Here is an 18364-nt window from a genome sequence, read left to right as displayed (position 1 = left end):
TAGATAGATAGATAGATAGATAGATAGATAGATAGATGATAGGTAGATAGATAGATAGATATGAGGAAATTTTTATTATAAAACTGCATAAGATAATGACAAATATGGAAATTCCCCAACTTAGTAAAATGCACTCTGGTTCCTCAATTCAAGAGATTAGGCAGCTGTCAACTGTGGAAGCTGTCTCTGGCAGAGACCACGGAAGAGCCCCAGTATCTGTTTTTTCCCCTTTCGTGATCGAAACTCCATGTTTTTAGCTAGCCATCCTTTGGCCACGTGGAACAAACACTTAACTTCTCCATTTCTGTGCCACCCCGAGTTTCTCTGTGACTCCGTGATGGTTCTTGACTTTTCAGGAAGGGAAGGGGCTGAGTCTTCTGTGTCTTCCTCTTTCTTGCTGGCTGGAGGGCTGCGCTCGGGGTGCCAGTAAGAGCTGCGTCTCTGACCAAGACGGGATCTCCGAGATACAAGGTGCTCAATGAGGAGGACAGACAGACAGCCTGAGGACTCCCCCTGCCCCCCAGTCAGTCCTGGATGGCTTCCCCCTGACCATCCCCTACCCCCCCCCCCCCACCGGCTCTCGCTGTTTGCCTTACTCATCGGAATCCTCAGCAGTTATTTTGAAAAAAAGAAAAGTTGCAGGTCATAGAGTATCATACATGGTTATGTTTCTAAACGCATCTGTAAGATTATGTATGTGGGGAGAGAGAGAGAGGCAGCAGGACGGAGGAAAGAGAACATAAATCATTTGACAGGGCACATGTTTTTTCACTTCCCTCTTTATAACTCTCAATTCTAAGGGGATATTGTTACATCATTGTATTGTTCTCAAGATTAAAACAAAGGAAAGCTTTTTTTTTAGTGCTTGTGTAAATTGGCCTTCATTTGCAGTATGAACGTTAAAATTATGAATATGCAGATGCAGTTATATATGGTAACTTTTAAACGAGATATTCAGTTTCAATGTTGAATATTGAAAATATTTCAACATGTTGACATGTTGAATATATCAACATTCTGATAGTTTTTTAAATATTACCACTTAGGAATAAATTCACAGTGTCCTTTATATAAGTTTTTAGGTGAACTTATAAGTGAACTTGAAAATAATAGATTTTTGACATTCTAGAGTTCACAAAAAAACACTACTTGTAGTTCATTACAAAATATTATTAAAAATATCCTATAGCCAAGTTAGACATAAGTCAAAATTAATGAGAACCCCGTCTGTAAACATAAATGGGGAGTTCCAGGTCAAATATCAGTAACATGATCTCAATTGGAGAATAAATGAATGACCCTCTATGACAAAGATGTCATCCCAAGAACATAACCATTGCTTACTATCAGGATCCCTATGAATGTGATCATATTATATATCCATTAACTATTCTTTTCTGTTTTTCTATACTTGAACTTTGTTTTGCAGTGAACATGATTTACTTCTACAATAGAACAAGAAAACAAATATTATTTTCAAAAAATTTTATTAAGCACTAACTCAGCAACACTATGACCATGGTTTTCACGTGGCGTTGCTTCAGGGTGGGCAAGTGGGAATTTTGGTAGAAAAATATTCACATCCAAACATTAACCTTTTAAAGTAGTAGATTCACAGAAAACGGAATGGCTCAATTTCCCTGGAAAAATTAGAGAGAAGAAAACATAAGTGAAGATGTTATTGGAGGTAAGACATAAATAGCACTAATCTCTACTATGAGGTGTGCCTTCACAGAAGGGCCATGAGCCCCTCATCCCCAAGGGGAGGATCTGCCAGGAGCCTCATGGTCTCAGCACGGACCCAGCAGCCGGCAGTTGGCCCCGTGGTCCAGGCAGGCCTTGTCACAAACAGAAGAATGAGACTCAGCCCCCCTGACTTCTTGGGGAGGAAGCCACACGTCAGCTGCCTGTACAAGGCCAGCTGTTTTATGCATGCGTCGGAACTAAATATTTTCCACTCACTAGGCAGGTCCTTGAGAGACATGAAGACTAAAGGATTTTCTAGTTGGCTACTATTAGACTTACAGTTTCTGGTAATTTCAAAAGAAAGCAGAGTTTTACCAGGCCATTAAGAAAATGCAGAGGTGACTGTGGCTAATGGGCAGCTGCCCTCCGTCCCTGCTCTCCACTCTCTCTAGATTTTACGTACAGACTCTGAGGAGGGAGCACCCAAGTCCGCTTCTTGGAGACGTTTACCTGAGACGCTTCAGATAGATATTAATTCCCAGGAAAGAGGTAGAAATATCGCGTCATGGATAATCTCTCAATCGTGGGCATCTGGATCATTGCGTTGGGTTTCTCAAATGCATTTTGAACCTGAGGTAGTAAAGAAAATCTTCAGAGATTAAGGCTGTGGCCAGGTAATACACAGAAGAAATTCTGAGCTTTTCCTTGGCTATAGTGCATACATGAACAAGATAGTATCATCGAAAGCATTTTCTGAATAAGCAAGGCTCAGAGTCCGTGAAACTCACACTGGTTCCAAGCGACACTTCAAAAAAACCTCCTCTTTAAGCGAACCTGGGGTATGGGAAGGCATGTCACGATGGCTTAAGAGCTTTCAGGATTCCCCCCCAAAAGGGTTTGAAAATGGTTGCACAGTTTTCGGGGCATAACAGCGAAAAGACAAGAAGACCCCTACCTTTCGGAAAATCTCCTCCAAATGGTGACAACAAGAATACTCTCCCAAGTAGTGGATAAGTTGGGAAATGAAGACAGACCCCTCTGTGTTCAATCTCCAGGAAACGTTATCTGCAAAGGAAAAACATTAAAATATTGGGAGATGGGGCCTTTGTGTAAGTGTGGAGGAGTCTTAGAGTCATAGCTATTGGACACGGTTTGATGCCGGTGCTTTGAAGGAGAGACAAGTCTGGATAAAGCTGGATGTCAGGTTTCTGCCGCAGGTGCCGAGGAGACCCTCCCGGGGCCTGTCATGAACGCCTCGCACATTCCTAAGCACAGAGCTATCCCCCACCACTGCAGGGAGAGGGAAGAACGGAATTCCTTCCAGCACTTCCTGTACAATCAGAAAAAGGAACGTAGATCTCGCTGTTCCTTGAGTCTGGACCCCTCATTCACACCGTTGGCTACTGTAGTGCTCGCTTTAGCAGCACATGTTCTAAAATTGGAACGACACATTGTTGGCTACTGTAATAGTTTACCGGTACTTCTTTATCAGGAACATCTTTTGAGCACCTGCTTCTCGTTACCATTGCAGTGTGATCCCGCCTCTCCCGTCACCAAAATGCCCGTCGTCTCCTGTTTGTCCCTTTACCTGTGGCTGCCTCCCTTCCCAGGCTTGTCTTACTCACCATGCGCGCGCCTTTCCTAGCCTGCGCACTGGGAGCTGCTGTCTCCCTACTGCCCGCCCTGACTTCACGTGGGGCTCTCCCACGGCCAGCTGTGACCTCCAGGTCATTAAACCTCACGGTCACTTACCGCACCTCACCTTTACCTGATGCCTCATTCAAATCAGAAAGGCCACAGCCCCCACAGATTCTCTCCAGGTAACTCAGACAACACATACTCTTCTTACTTGGCTTTCTTATCCTCCAGCCATACTTCCTGAGTCCACTCTGCCGCCTGGGCCTTCGTTCTCTGCAGTTCAGCCTCTGCTTTGGGATGTCTTCTCGGTCTGTTCTCTGTTTCTGGATCATTTTCCCCATTGTTAGGACACTGAAGATAATGCTTAGCAAGCATCTCCCCAAATCCTGATGCCGATCTCGGGTCTGCAGAGTAGCTCTCCTTGTAACTCTCCTCCTTTCCTCCTGAAGTAGGCTGAAGGCATCTCACACTCTCTCGCAGGATTCCCCTTTTGTCGAAGGCACACGATCACCTCTGGTGACCTCAGGTGGCCTGTGCCACCCCGTCTTATTCAGCCGCCATATCCACTAAACAGCAGGTCATACAAATTTTCCATCCTAAGTATTTCTGGATTCAGCAGCTATGTCTTCCCAAGCCTGGCGTAGTGACCTGTGGCCTGTGAGACCCCGGTCACAGTCTAACCTGTCTCCCCACGTCGCCTCTCGCTATGCCGTAACCCATTCCCCACAGAACCCCCAGAGTGGACATCTAAAGATGTCGGTCTCATCTTGTCGTGAGGTATGTTTCACCAAAATTTCCGATTACTGTTAGTATAAAGCAATATTAGTAATAAAGCATGTCAACGTTAAAGATGAAATCCTTCTCTAACATGTGAGGCCTCAAATTATACGGCCCCTGCCTACCCCTCCAACCTCCCTCTTGGTACCGGCCCCTGGCTCAGGGCTTCAGACACTCTGGCCCTGTTTTCCAAGCTCCTCTCTTTCCCAGGACTTCTGTGTCCACTGTCCTTCTCTGACCAATGACACAGTTCACTCCTTCATTTTTCAACACATTTTTCCTGAACGCACGTAGCCCGGTTGACAAGCATTATTTATTTGTATGAGGCTGTGCATGGGTTTTCCACTCAGTTCATCTCGGCCCCTCTGCTCTGACTACACCCCGTACGGCTCATCAGGCCCGGCGGCTTCAGCTGTGCACCATGTGCCCCGAGCCGGTGCGTCTCAGTGCATCGCAGTGTGTACAGAAGGGAATGGAGGACTTACACGTAGGAGACTCTCTGCCCTGAACTAAAACAGTCTCTTAGAGCATGCATCAGGCTGCATATGCCGCTTTAACTTCCTTTAGTAGCTACAAGAGAGCTAAAGAGAGCTCTTCTTTCCAATAAAATTTTATTCAGACTCCAACAAGTAAGACAAAGGAGAACTGCTCCCGGTATGGAATGGGTGTTCCTGGCACAGCCTGTGTCCTGTTTCCCCAGACAAGACTCAGGGCATCCTCTTGGGCCAGCAGAGTCTCAGGCCCCCCCTGGACCCACAAATCAGAACTCTATTGTAGTGATATTCTGGGCATATCCAGGTTTGTATTAGAACTGTGACTTGTGCAGGGCACCTGGGTGGCTTAGTCAGTTAAATGTCTGCCTTCAGCTCAGGTCATGATCTCAGGCTCCTGGGATCGAGCCCCACATCGGGCTCCCTGCTCATGGGGAGTCTGCTTCTCCCTCTCCCTCTGCCTGCTGCTGCCCCTGCTTGTGCTCTCTCTCTCTCTCTATCAAATAAAATAAAATACAAAATCCTTAAAAAGAATTGTGACTTATGTAAACTAGATTCTGGAAGTTGCTCAGGTTCTGTAAATCACTCATAAAACAAAATCATAGATGACCATTAAATAGATTTCCCACAGGTTTGACCGTGATCGACTCCGTGTATCTTCTCTTTTTATCTTCTGTTATGTCTTTCCTGCCAGAGGAGGATTTTCAGTCATTGGCTACATTATATTGAAGTCAGGCATTTGAATGTTAACTAATTTTTTAAGACTAGGTTCAGATAACCAGCCAAGAGGTTCTAGAATATGTGAAGCAAGTGTTACAAGTGTTACCGATTGCCTTGTTTACTTGCTAGTAGATGATCAGGTGACCACACCATGGGACGAAAACACACTTCTGGGCCAGTGCTATATTCAGCAACAAGCAAACAAACAAACAAAAACCAACTCTTCGTTTATTTAAACTTACACTGCCTTAAGTTCGGATCCTCAAAGTTTACTTTGAAAGTTTCCTCCAAAATCAAGACTTACAGCTTTCAAGTCATAAAAGTAATCTCAATGTTTTAAACCTCTTCTGTACATCAAACCTATCATTAGAGAAGAAATGCTCTGCTGTTAGTGATCAGGTAGGATCCTAGCCAAGCCCGGGATCTGGAAACTGATAGGAGATGGAGAGACTGCTCTCCTGCTCTCTGAAGTCACTTACGTGGAGTTGAAGATTTGAAAGCGATGAAGTCCTTCTCTACGTGGGTCTTTTTTATGGCATCATTGAAGATGTAGCGCTCCAAGGGCTGGTAACATGTCCACGCAAGTGCTTCCCCCATATCGGTCACCCAGACGGCCCCGTCACCTCCTGGGGGAGACACCCGTGTCTTACGAAAGAAGTTACACACACACAGAATCTCTCCTACCATACTACCCTTACTGCAGTACATTCCAATATGGGATTTATTAAAAATGCAAGCGTGTTACTGCTAGAAAAACCACCTCACTGACAGCAGAACATACAGAGCCCACTTATATTTAGAATGACCCAAAGGACCAGGACCAGGACACTTGTTATTATTCTAGTATGCTTCACACTTCTTAAAAATTATATAGGCTTAATTTTTTGTAAGATTACTTATTTATTTTTTTGAGAGAGAGTGAGCAAGTGTGTGAACACACAAAAAAGCAGCAGAGAGGGAGAAGCAGACTTCCTGCTGAGCAGAGAGCCGGATGTGGGGCTCTATCCCAGGACCCTAGAATCATGATCTGAGCTGAAGGCAGAGGCTTTAACCCACTGAGCCACCCAGGCGTCCCCAGACTTAATTTCTTCCTTGACTGGATGTGCGTGCAGTTCTAAAATGTTGTCTCTGTCGCTCGTCCCTGGGAACATGAAGGCGAGCTGATAGCGAATAGAGGGAGGTTCATGGCCCCTCCCTGGGTGCCCCACCCCTACTCACTGCCTCGGCAGGCCTGTGTGATGATGACCTTGGGCTTGTCCTTGAGACCGTGGCAGCTACGATTGTTGAAAATCTGGAAGATGGTGTCATCGGGAAGAATGTCCGGCTCTTCATCTCTGTGCTTCCTGCCACAGATCCCGTCCAGGGTGCCGTGGGACATGAACACCAGGAACGTGCTGTCCGAGAACTGGTGCTCCTGGCGGGCGGCGAAGTTCTTCAGCTCCGTTATCATTTCCTGAAAGAGCCTCTGGAGTTACTACCTAGGAGCTCTCCACACACAGTCTGTGCTCAGAGAGTAGACAGAGAGGCATTAACGAATCAGACCGCATGGACAGAATGGAATTGTAAGAGAAATTTCATCCCGACATAACAGCAGAAATTTAGACATATAGAAGGTAAAGGCTAGCAGGGTTTTTTTGTTTTGTTTTGTTTTTCAAAATTATTTATTTATTTGAGAGAGAGAATGAGAGAGGGAATTGGGGGAGGAACAGAGGGAGAGAGAGACTCAAGCAAACAGCAAACTGAGCACAGAGCCCAACACGGGGCTTAATCTCAGCATGCTGAGATCATGACCTGAGCCGAATCCAAGAGTGCGATGCTCAAACCACTGTGCCTCCAGGCACCCCTAGAGAGATTTCCGTCCAGCGTGTAGCCCACGGGTTTTCAGTGGAGACCGAGGCTGGGGAAGTGCTGGGAGGTGGACTATAAGTGCTGGGAGGTGGCAGGTCTCCCAGCGGAAGGTTTTGCTTTCGTCTGCACTACATGTTGGGGTTCCCCCAAGTTTTCATTAAAAAAGCGTGAGACAGAGTAAGGGACTGGTTCCTACTGACATAAAGTAGAGATAGTTAACAAATTCCTTCTGAGGTTTCAAATGGTCTGTCCAAAGTCACCCATGGTATTTCTTCAGTAGAGCCAGGATCACAACTTTCTGTGTATGTGAGCGCTCATGGTTTGTTGTTGTTGTTGTTTGTTTGTTTGTTTGCATACTTGGCTTTACATTTAGGCACCTAATACTGAAATTGTGAAGGGCTCAGGGTTGTGTCTCACAAAGACTATCAAGTCATCGGTGCCTCCCTAATGGAGAGCGTTAGAAAGATCCAACGTTTTTAGTGAAGTGCTACTCTATAAATCTTTGCTAATGAAAGTGTGCATTGGAAGAGGCTGAAACCCAGGGGTGCCCATTCTGGAGAAGGAGAATTCCCGTAACATGCACTATGCTCTTCCAGCTGTGAAGAAAGAAGTCCAGGAAGGAAAGGGAAAGAAGGAAGCTTATCCCACTGTCCTAAGGCATTACCAGAGCTGTGAGATTTTCCTTTATAACCACCGAATATCCAAGGTTTTCAAGCAGGCCTTGCATCCCCAAAATGTCGTTTTCAGAGCCTTCTCGCTCAGAAAGATGGTCAAATTCTTTGTTACAAATGATGAGGGCCAGGCGTGTTCGGCCCTCCTTCTCCATCACTGGATATACCTGCAAATAACAGGCACAGGGTGAGTTCCACATGGCCTGCCCACTTTTGCCTCTGAAGTCCACCCAAAACAGACCCTTAGGATTACAGAACGGATGCCTGAAGGACTTGGGGATGGAAATAGGTACTCTGGAAGAAAGACGTAGGACTCTAGACTGAAAACGTGTACCACAGCTAAGCATGCACTCTAGAGACCAGGCTTTGGTCGGGCGTGGGGAGGAGTTTCAGGGATGCTGGAGGATGTGCTGAAACGGACAGGAAATTGGATGGAAGGGCCACTTAATTAGATGACATGATTAAATGACATTCTATGCCCTTTGGGCTGATCCAAACGTGTCTGTATCAAGAGCTGAAATTTCCAGTGAGTTCCCAGCATGCAGTTTGAGTGGACAGTCGTGTGTGTTCCTGTTCCAAAGCGTGTTACCTCGTGGACTCTCACAGTCTTCGGTTCTTGAGAATGCTTGCAGGGACAGACCTTCAGCGTGTCCATCGAGGAAGCCGGGATTTCCTGAATAACTGAGAGAAAAAACACCCCTTGAGGGAGTAGCACCCCAAGCCTTGTGCTTACGGAGATCTTTTCACTGGGCTCTCATTCCTGCAAACACTTACTGCCATTCCTTCAAAAAGCTTAACATAACAAGAAAACCATTCTGTACTTGTAAAAAATGACAAAAACGAAAGTCTTGAGGGCTCCCTCTTTCTTTTTGCTTCCACTGACCCCACCGCCAGTTTCTGGTTTTGTCAGTGGCCGTGACACGGACTCATCTTTCATACCCAGCACATTAGACTCACGGACACACAGTACCCAAGATCTGCAAGGAGGCTTCTTGTTCATCGGACCTGGTCAAGTCTTTATTCAGATATCTGAACTCCTCTCACCGTATCCCTACGGTGTTACTACCACTAGTCAAATGCCTCCGTCAGTGGGGGAATGTGCACGTTCTAACGCACTCTGAACGGTCCTGAGGGTCACAGCGAGTGAACCTCGTAGGTATTGGTATGTATTTCCTGCATTGGGACCATCCAGAAAATGTCTGATTCCTTGCCCACCGAAAGCTGATGAATATTTCTTTGGCTTCCATATAGCTTACCTTGTGTTTTGATTATTTTATGTAAATGCCCCCAGAAGAACAATGATTATATTTAATCTTAATTGTGTTTACTGTATGGTAAGCTTAATTAGGACAGGGAAGGTGTGTTTAAGTTTTGTTATTTCCAGCATCTAGAATGATTGATTGTCTGGCACATATTAAAAGTTTATAACTGTTGGGGCACCTGGGTGGCTCAGTGGGTTAAAGCCTCTGCCTTCGGCTCAGGTCATGATCCCAGAGTCCTGGGATCGAGCCCCACATCCGGCTCTCTGCTCCGCAGCGAGCCTGCTTCCTCCTCTCTCTCTGCCTGCCTCTCTGCCTACTTGTGATTTCTCTCTGTCAAATAAATAAAATATTAAAAAAAAAAAAAGTTTATAACTGTTAATGAATCATTACCTTCAAATACTTGAAAATAGCCACCAACTATCTGCCCCGCCCCCTGCCTTTTGTTTTTCCATAGGGAAACAAGCCTTCTTCTGTTCCTTCTACTATTTTTTTGTAAGAATGAGTTCACCTTTTGAAGCAACCAATCTGTTAATTTGCCTGTATCTCTCCCCATCTACTGTCCTTCCCCTCCCAGTACAAAGAAGAAATACACTGCCTCCTGTCTAAGTGACTCTCCTTGTGCCCAGAGTTCCAGTTCCTCTCTCCTGCAAGAACTTGACTCAGGCCTTTATTCAGCTCTGTCCTATCCCTGTCTCCCCTTGCCCCCTGCTGTGTTCTCCCCCTGGCAAATCCCACGCTTTTGCACCCCTCTCTCAGACACCTCCACTCCAAGCCCTTCCCCTCCAGCTGTTGCCCTGGGGCTGGGCTCCACAGCTCAGCACAACTCCTTAAAGGTGATATTTCACTGCCCTGTTTCCATTTTTCCAACTCTCACTTTGTTCCTATATGCAAGAACTGGCTGTCACTGTCCCCCTCATCCTTGGGATCAAGGTTCCTACTGACCATTTGCTGCTATTCCAGCATTTGACCTGGCAGAGCACGTCTTCTCCCTTCGGCACGTCTCCGTGCTTCTGCGCTGCTGTGTGCTGTGGCTGCTCTTCTTCAGGCTGCTGGCTCTCAGCTCTCCCGCTGCGCCGCGAAAAGTTAGGCCTTTTTACATTGGACCCTCTGTTATCCTCTGGGAGCACCGGTGCCCAGGTGGCCTCTTCAGCACATCATCTTACCTGCTGTCTGCACGCTCCTGAGTCCCCAGAGCTAGTCCCAGGCCTGGTACTTCTGTGTACAACTCGGTTGAATCCACCTGTGTATTTTCATTGTCTGCCCTGGGATGTACTACACGCGTCAAAGTGGACATGTGCGGGGAGAGGCCCCTAGTGTTTGTCCATGCCTAGACATCTGGTTCTCCTGAGTTTTCCCTCAACTACAAGTTTTCTTCTACCTCACTTTATCATAAGCTTCACCTAGCTGCCAGCCAAAACCAAGATTCATCCCAATACCTCCTCTTCCTACATTAGCCAACAACCTACCCATCCATAGTTCTTTTGACTCTACTTCCAAAAGATGTCAGATATCACCATTTGTCTACCTCTCCATCGGTACAACCCCAGCCTGAAAGCAATTATCTCTTAGCTGAAATATTTGAATACCTTTGGCCTTTCTGATGCTATGCTTGCTTATCACTCCTCATTTAAAATCTCCTAAAGACTTTCTATTGCAAATAAAATCCAGTCTGTTCTCACTTCCCCAAAGGCCCAGAGTGCTCACAGAATGTCACCAAGCATCTGTCACCGGCAGAAGCCATGCGTGTGGCCTCCAGCCTTCTCCCTAATTTCGTGATCTTCACTTGCACTTCCAGGTTCTTAGTGGATGCAAGCAGGGGATCTGAATGCTGACAGTAACTTTGACTCGGGTGGCACAGAAGGAAGAAAGAAACCGGAATTTCTGAACCCATCTCTGGTCTTGCCACTGTAACTTATGGCCCCTGTTACTGAGGGCCTTACCCTGAGGGACACATGAGGGTTTGCATGAGCCACTGGGTTTGGTGGCACCTGCCAGAGGGAGAGCCAATGCCTGGGATGGCCCAGCATTTTCTTCTCCACTTTCTTTTTTTTTTTTTTTAATTTTATTTATTTATTTGACAGAGAGAGATCACAAGGAGGCAGAGAGGCAGGCAGAGAGAGAGAGAGAGAGGGAAGAAGGCTCCCTGCTGAGCAGAGAGCCCCATGCGGGACTTGATCCCAGGACCCTGAGATCACGACCTGAGCTGAAGGCAGCGGCTTAACCCACTGAGCCACCCAGGTGCCCCACTTCTCCACTTTCTTCACCATTATTTCAGATTCTGAAGTGGAATGAACAAAAAGTTAAGGATCAGTGCTGAATGCTGAAGGTGATTTCCAGAGATGGAAATTGATAAAAACACAGTTTCCTATGTCTTGACTGTAGTACCTTCTGACAGCCCTGGTGGTCTGAGTTTTCATTTGTGATGTGAGATTTGAAGGTACTTACTTGTCAGAGAAGATGACTTGCCAGTCTTATATTCCTCATCCTCATTTTCAGCATGAGATTCTGAAAGAATAGGAAAAGGACATTTGTCTGCAGAGCTAGGTTTCTGGAATCTACACACATGTAACTCCCTCGCACTCACGAGAAATTGATGATGTTTGGCCTGGGGTGACCCTATGAAGCATGGAAATCTGGTTCATTGTCTAAGCTCAGGTTTGTCTCAGAGGACTGTGACTTTGTGCCAGGGGAAGGAGGAGGCAGAGTTTCCATAAAACAGGGAAGAGCTCATTTTGTTCCTGCTTACATAATTCAAGGAATAATCAAATTCTTTAATCAAGGCTTTTCTGTAGTAGCATTTTTCATTCTGAGGAAAGAATGTACACACTTCTATAAACTTCGGTAGTCTTTCAGCAACCACAAAATGATCCCAAAAGGATGTCCTCAGTATTGAGAACACACGTGTGTATATATTGTCCTCTAGAGTGGGGTCAGGAAACTCCGACCTAGAGGCCAAGGTCAGCTCGACAGTAGTTTTTGTTAATAAAGCTTTATTGGAACACATCCACAGCCATTTTGTACTTATTGTCTATTTCTAATTTTATGTCACAGCATCAGATTTGAGGCACTGTGCCAGAGAAAGTTTGACCCAAAAAACATAAAATATTGATGCCTCGACTCCTCAGAGAGAGTGAGCCAATCCATGCTTCGTAGAGAAGGACACACTCATGTTCCACTAATGCTCCTCAAATTCCCTAGGTACACCTTTAACAAAGACAGTCTAGATTTTCAGAGATCTATGCCTTGGGCCAAGCCCCAGCTAAGCAGAAGACAGTGGATTGCTGTGTGGGTTTTTTTTGTGTTTTTTTCTATTGAGCATTTTACAGGTGGGAATAACTCTGGAGTCGAGTGTGGCCAGAGTAGCAGAGATTACCTAAGGACTGTGCCTGAATTTACTAGAGCTCCAGGACCATTCATGCATTTCACAAGTAATTACTGAGCACCTCTAATGTGTCAGGTGCCATTTTCATGAGCTAGGGCTCTCTTTTTTTTTTTTTTTTAAAGATTTATTTATTTGACAGATAGAGATTACAAGTAGGCAGAGAGGCAGGCAGAGAGAGAGGAGGAAGCAGGCTCCCAGCTAAGCAGAGAGCCCGATGCGGGGCTCGATCCCAGCACCTCGGGATCATGACCTGGAGCTGGGGCTCTCTTGATAAACAAAGCAGACAAAGCTCTGTGCTTCGTGGACTTACACAGTGAAAAGGAAATGTTATGGGATGATTGAAGGTGGCAGTTGCTGAGGGAAATAGATGTGTAGGAGTATAAAGGGATTTTGGATGCTGGCATATGGACTGGGCAGGGGGTTTGGGGGCCTTTTGCCATCTTATACCATCTTATATAAGGTCATCAGGCAAAGAAACTACTAGAGATGTGGATAGTTCTCCATTTGCAAATAGAAATAAGGAGACAGAGATTGCATAAGAGAGCAGATAAAGAATAAGTTAGGAGTCAGCTCAAGATACTCACTTAAACTCAGTCTCCTGGAATTGAAGAAATGGTCCATAAGTACTTTGCCTACAATTTGAGTTTTCTCAGTGAAATCACCAACCAGGTTTTCAGTCTTACTCACGATGATATTCACTGTTTTCCCTATTGTTTGTAAATCTTGCTTATCTAACACCTTCTTTTCCTTCAAGTCCTCCAAGACGCCACCAAGCACGGAGCTGGCAATCACCTTTATCTCGTTAACTGGGTCTTGTGGTGGTCTCTTCTCTGTGAGAACAATAGGATTTTAGGAATTACAGGGCATTAGATTTCTGATGTAGGCCCATGGTTCTCAGATTTAACAAGGGAGAGAGTATCTGAGAGCGCGGTGAGCAGAGCTTCCTGCACGCTATTCCAGGAAATCTGATTTAATAGGTCAGGGTAGAGTGCATTATTTTTATATTTTTATTTCTAATTACGCTTTTGTTGACTCTACCTCCAAAGGAGATCCAGGTGTCACAAATTAATCATCCTCCGCATTGGTACAACCCCGCCTAAAAGCTATTATCCCTTAACTGAAATATTTGGCCTTTCTAATGCTATGCTTGCTTATCACTCCTCATTTAAAATCTCCTAAAGACTTTCTATTGCAAATAAAATCCAGTCTGTTCTCACTTCCCCAAAGGCCCAGAGTGGTACGGTGGCTTCAGCAGGAGACCATAACAGCTCCTCCTGCCAGGTCCTCCCAGTTAGCTACTCCCCCATCAGACTGGCCTTACGGCATGGCACGTCCACGTCTGTTCAGCCCCCTTGGGCTTGCTGCCCTCCCAGGGGATGCTTTTGCTTTAGAGTGTGGCACAACCCCCTCCCTCTCTGTTGTTCAAGCATGTACCGAAATATCACCCCAAATGCGTTCTTGTAATTATTCACTGTGGCCCACGTGCCTCACCTCTTTTCTCTTGTCCATTTCCTGAATTGTACTATTTATTTTTTTCATATGTACTAACTGTGCACCTTCATTACACCGTCACCTCCATGAAAGCAAGATCTTGACCTGTCTTGCTTACTGCTAGAAACAGCGCTTAGAATGGTAGACAGTGGGTGTTCAGTTCGTATGTGTATATAATGGATACAACAGCGACTAAAGATTACAAGGTGTTTAAGCCTTTGTAAGCTTGTCCCAGACTTCTGAAAATATGGTGCTCACGACTCCACACTCCAGTAGCCCCTTTCTAGACACTGTGATTCCACGGTGTGGTTCAATAACTCATCCGTTTCTCTAGTGATCACACAGTATGTGCGTCTAGTCCTGTTGTGTGTTTCTTAACGTGCTTTCCTTAACCACTGTCCTGTCCTGTTCGTACAGCTCTTACTTGCTTATGTGTTTGATGTTTTGTGAATCTTTTAAAGATGTTATTAATCTCACTGAAAACTATGAGTCTCAGAAAGGTTGGGTCATTCACACCAGAGACCATGGTTAGTCAGTGGCCGTGTTGGGCTCAGGGTAGATATCGCTTGGGTTTTATTCCAGTGCTCTTTCCACTATAGCATACGGCTTCCCCATCTGCCTTAGCTCACAGAATGTCACCAAGCATCCATGACATTGCCTGTCACCGGCAGAAGCCATGCGTGGGGCCTCCAGCCTTCTCCCTAATTTCGTGATCTTCACTTGCACTTCCAGGTTCTTAGCGGATGCAAGCGGGGGATCTGAATGCTGACAGTAACTTTGACTCGGGTGGCACAGAAGGAAGAAAGAACCCGGAATTTCTGAACCCATCTCTGGTCTCGCCACTGTAACTTATGGCCCCTGTTACTGAGGGCCTTACCCTGAGGGACACATGAGGGTTTGCATGAGCCACTGGGTTTGGTGGCACCTGCCAGAGGGAGAGCCAATGCCTGGGATGGCCCAGCATTTTCTTCTCCACTTTCTTCACCATTATTTCAGATTCTGAAGTGGAATGAACAAAAAGTTAAGGATCAGTGCTGAATGCTGAAGGTGATTTCCAGAGATGGAAATTGATAAAAACACAGTTTCCTATGTCTTGACTGTAGTACCTTCTGACAGCCCTGGTGGTCTGAGTTTTCATTTGTGATGTGAGATTTGAAGGTACTTACTTGTCAGAGAAGATGACTTGCCAGTCTTATATTCCTCATCCTCATTTTCAGCATGAGATTCTGAAAGAATAGGAAAAGGACATTTGTCTGCAGAGCTAGGTTTCTGGAATCTACACACATGTAACTCCCTCGCACTCACGAGAAATTGATGATGTTTGGCCTGGGGTGACCCTATGAAGCATGGAAATCTGGTTCATTGTCTAAGCTCAGGTTTGTCTCAGAGGACTGTGACTTTGTGCCAGGGGAAGGAGGAGGCAGAGTTTCCATAAAACAGGGAAGAGCTCATTTTGTTCCTGCTTACATAATTCAAGGAATAATCAAATTCTTTAATCAAGGCTTTTCTGTAGTAGCATTTTTCATTCTGAGGAAAGAATGTACACACTTCTATAAACTTCGGTAGTCTTTCAGCAACCACAAAATGATCCCAAAAGGATGTCCTCAGTATTGAGAACACACGTGTGTATATATTGTCCTCTAGAGTGGGGTCAGGAAACTCCGACCTAGAGGCCAAGGTCAGCTCGACAGCAGTTTTTGTTAATAAAGCTTTATTGGAACACATCCACAGCCATTTTGTACTTATTGTCTATTTCTAATTTTATGTCACAGCATCAGATTTGAGGCACTGTGCCAGAGAAAGTTTGACCCAAAAAACATAAAATATTGACGCCCCGACTCCTCAAAGAGAGAGTGAGCCAATCCATGCTTCGTAGAGAAGGACACACTCATGTTCCACTAATGCTCCTCAAATTCCCTAGGTACTCCTTTAACAAAGACAGTCTAGATTTTCAGAGATCTATGCCTTGGGCCAAGCCCCAGCTAAGCAGAAGGCAGTGGATTGCTGTGTGGGTTTTTTTTGTGTGTGTTTTTTTCTATTGAGCATTTTACAGGTGGGAATAACTCTGGAGTCTAGAGTGTGGCCAGAGTAGCAGAGATTACCTAAGGACTGTGCCTGAATTTACTAGAGCTCCAGGACCATTCATGCATTTCACAAGTAATTACTGAGCACCTCTAATGTGTCAGGTGCCATTTCCATGAGCTGGGGCTCTCTTGATAAACAAAGCAGACAAAGCTCTGTGCTTCGTGGACTTTACATTTTAGCAAGGGGAGATAGAATACAGTGAACAGGAAATGTTAAGGGGTGATTGAAGGTTACAGTTGCTGAGGGAAGGCAAAGGAAGTACTGGAGATGCAGATAGTTTATTCTCTACTTGCAAATAGAAACGAGACAGATTTTGCATAGAAGGGCAGATAAAGAATAAGTTAGGAGTCCTTTGGCTCAAGATACTCACTCAAACTCAGCAGGCTCCTGGAATTGACAAAACGGTCCATAAATACTTGACCTACCACTTGAGTTTTCTCAGAGAGATCACCAACCAGGTTTTCAGTCTTACTCAGGATGATATTCACTGTTTTCCCTATTGTTTGTAAATCTTGCTTATCTAACACCTTCTTTTCCTTCAAGTCATCCAAGAAGCCACCAAGCATGGAGCTGGCAATCACCTTTATCTCGTTAACTGGGTCTTGTGGCGATCTCTTCTCTGTGAGGACAATAGGATTTTAGGAATTATAGGAGGTTAGGTCTCTGATTTAGGTGCATGGTTCTCAAATTTAACAAGGGAGAGAGTTATCTGAGAGGGTAGCGAACAAAACTTCACGCAGCCTCTTCCCAGAAATCTGATCTGATAGGACAGGGTGGAGCCCATCAATCTTTATTTCCCCCAGTGTCTTAGGTCATATTAAAGTTACTGTTCTGAGGACCACACACAGAGAAGCACCGATCTTCCCCAAACCTATGCTTTCTACTGGTGGAGAAAATAAGCCTCGGGGAAGGAAAGCAACTTAAACAACTTCATTAAGTTGCTCCATTAGTGATGGCTGCCTCATTTCAGCTTGGTATCACCTGTGATTGCTTCCCTTCCTGTCACTTTTATCAGTATCTCTTTTAAATACACACTGTAGTCAATATGTATAGATGTAAAGCATAGAAGTATTACCATCTGTGGAAAAATGCATGTTTGTTTCCCTGGCCAGGGCTGGCAGGGCGGGGCTGTATTCTGAGATTGAGAGCACACATTGTGGCTGGCTTGCTCACTGCTGGAAACAAGAGGTCATACAGAGAGCGGAAATATGGAGGAAGTGAAATACACTCTCTTCAGCTGGAAAGCCCTTCGCCCTGATGAGAACACTTAAGAAATGGTTAGAAACCTCAGTCAGGGGGCGCCTGGGTGGCTCAGTGTGTTAAAGCCTCTGCCTTCGGCTTGGGTCATGATCCCCGGGTCCTGGGATCGAGTCCCCGCAGCGGGCTCACTGCTCCGCCCCTCTCTCTCTGTCTGTCTGCCTCTCTGTCTACTTGTGATGGTCTCCGTCAAAAAAATGAATAAAATCTTAAAAAAAAAAATAAAGCTCAGTCAGTATGAATTCAAAGAAAAGACTAAAATCATAGGAATATTCTGAGAACATAGGTCCAGATTTTTTACACTTCCTCCCCCCCCACCCCCAGCTGTAGCTTCTCAGCTAAAATGTTTTGTCTGATGGCACACTTGCTTGCTGTGCCCCAAGCTCCCCATCCCTCACATTCCCAGAGTCAAACAGCCCGGTCTCATGAGAGCCCCCTTCGGGGCTCCATCTCCTGTCCTGCCCTCCTTCTTCCTGAGCCATCACTCCCCCAAAATACAGACATAAATGACAGAAAACCGGAGACACTCACCAGCCATTGCTGCTCTGTCTCTCTGGTCAGGAAAGTAGTGAAAATGAAAGCAGCCTTCTCCCTTTGCTCTCAGTGTTCTGGCGTTCGGGTATTGCCTAAATGGGAAACTACAGCTTTTCAAGTTTTCTTGTCCGTGTGGAGATAGAATTTGACTCTTCCGATACATATCTTACTTCTACTGGAAAACAGGAAGCAAACATGTCTTTTCTCTTTATTCTCACACAGTTTCTCTGTTCTGTTTTGCAGTCTATTTTGAAGTCAAATGGACCCTCTGTGCCACCCCATAGCCACTGAATGGCAGAGTGGCCTCACCACAGACACCCACTCAGCCCCTGAAGTGAGGTGTGAGTTTGCAAGACTTAAGGGGAGCAGGAAACTGTCTGGAGCCCGACAAACAGTGCTATTCCTGACACTGTTTTTAAAAACGGAGGTATGTGATCTCTTCTTTCTTTCCTGATCTGTGTACTGGTCAGTCCTGGGAAAACATGTATATTTTAGTATATTGACTCTTTTACTCAAGATTAG

At 45.4% G+C, this 18364-nt stretch overlaps 1 protein-coding gene across 1 annotated transcript; it reads right to left on the bottom strand.

Annotated features, from left to right (window-relative positions):
- Positions 1-1476: 1476 nt before the first annotated feature.
- Positions 1477-18145, bottom strand: LOC123948189 (caspase-12-like). The gene is given in 11 exon segments (XM_046014728.1): positions 1477-1640; positions 2197-2316; positions 2642-2751; positions 5792-5938; positions 6531-6765; positions 7825-7956; positions 7958-7998; positions 13060-13305; positions 15133-15192; positions 16422-16670; positions 17840-18145. Coding segments are annotated over 10 exon segments (1485 nt in total). The 5' UTR covers positions 18006-18145; the 3' UTR covers positions 1477-1640; positions 2197-2217.
- Between the last annotated feature and the right edge of the window lie 219 nt (positions 18146-18364).

This window comes from Meles meles, chromosome 8 (genome assembly GCF_922984935.1).
Source record: "Meles meles chromosome 8, mMelMel3.1 paternal haplotype, whole genome shotgun sequence".
Lineage (NCBI taxonomy): Eukaryota > Metazoa > Chordata > Mammalia > Carnivora > Mustelidae > Meles > Meles meles.
Note: the sequence above shows the minus strand (reverse complement) of the source record. Positions and strands in the feature narration are given on the sequence as shown.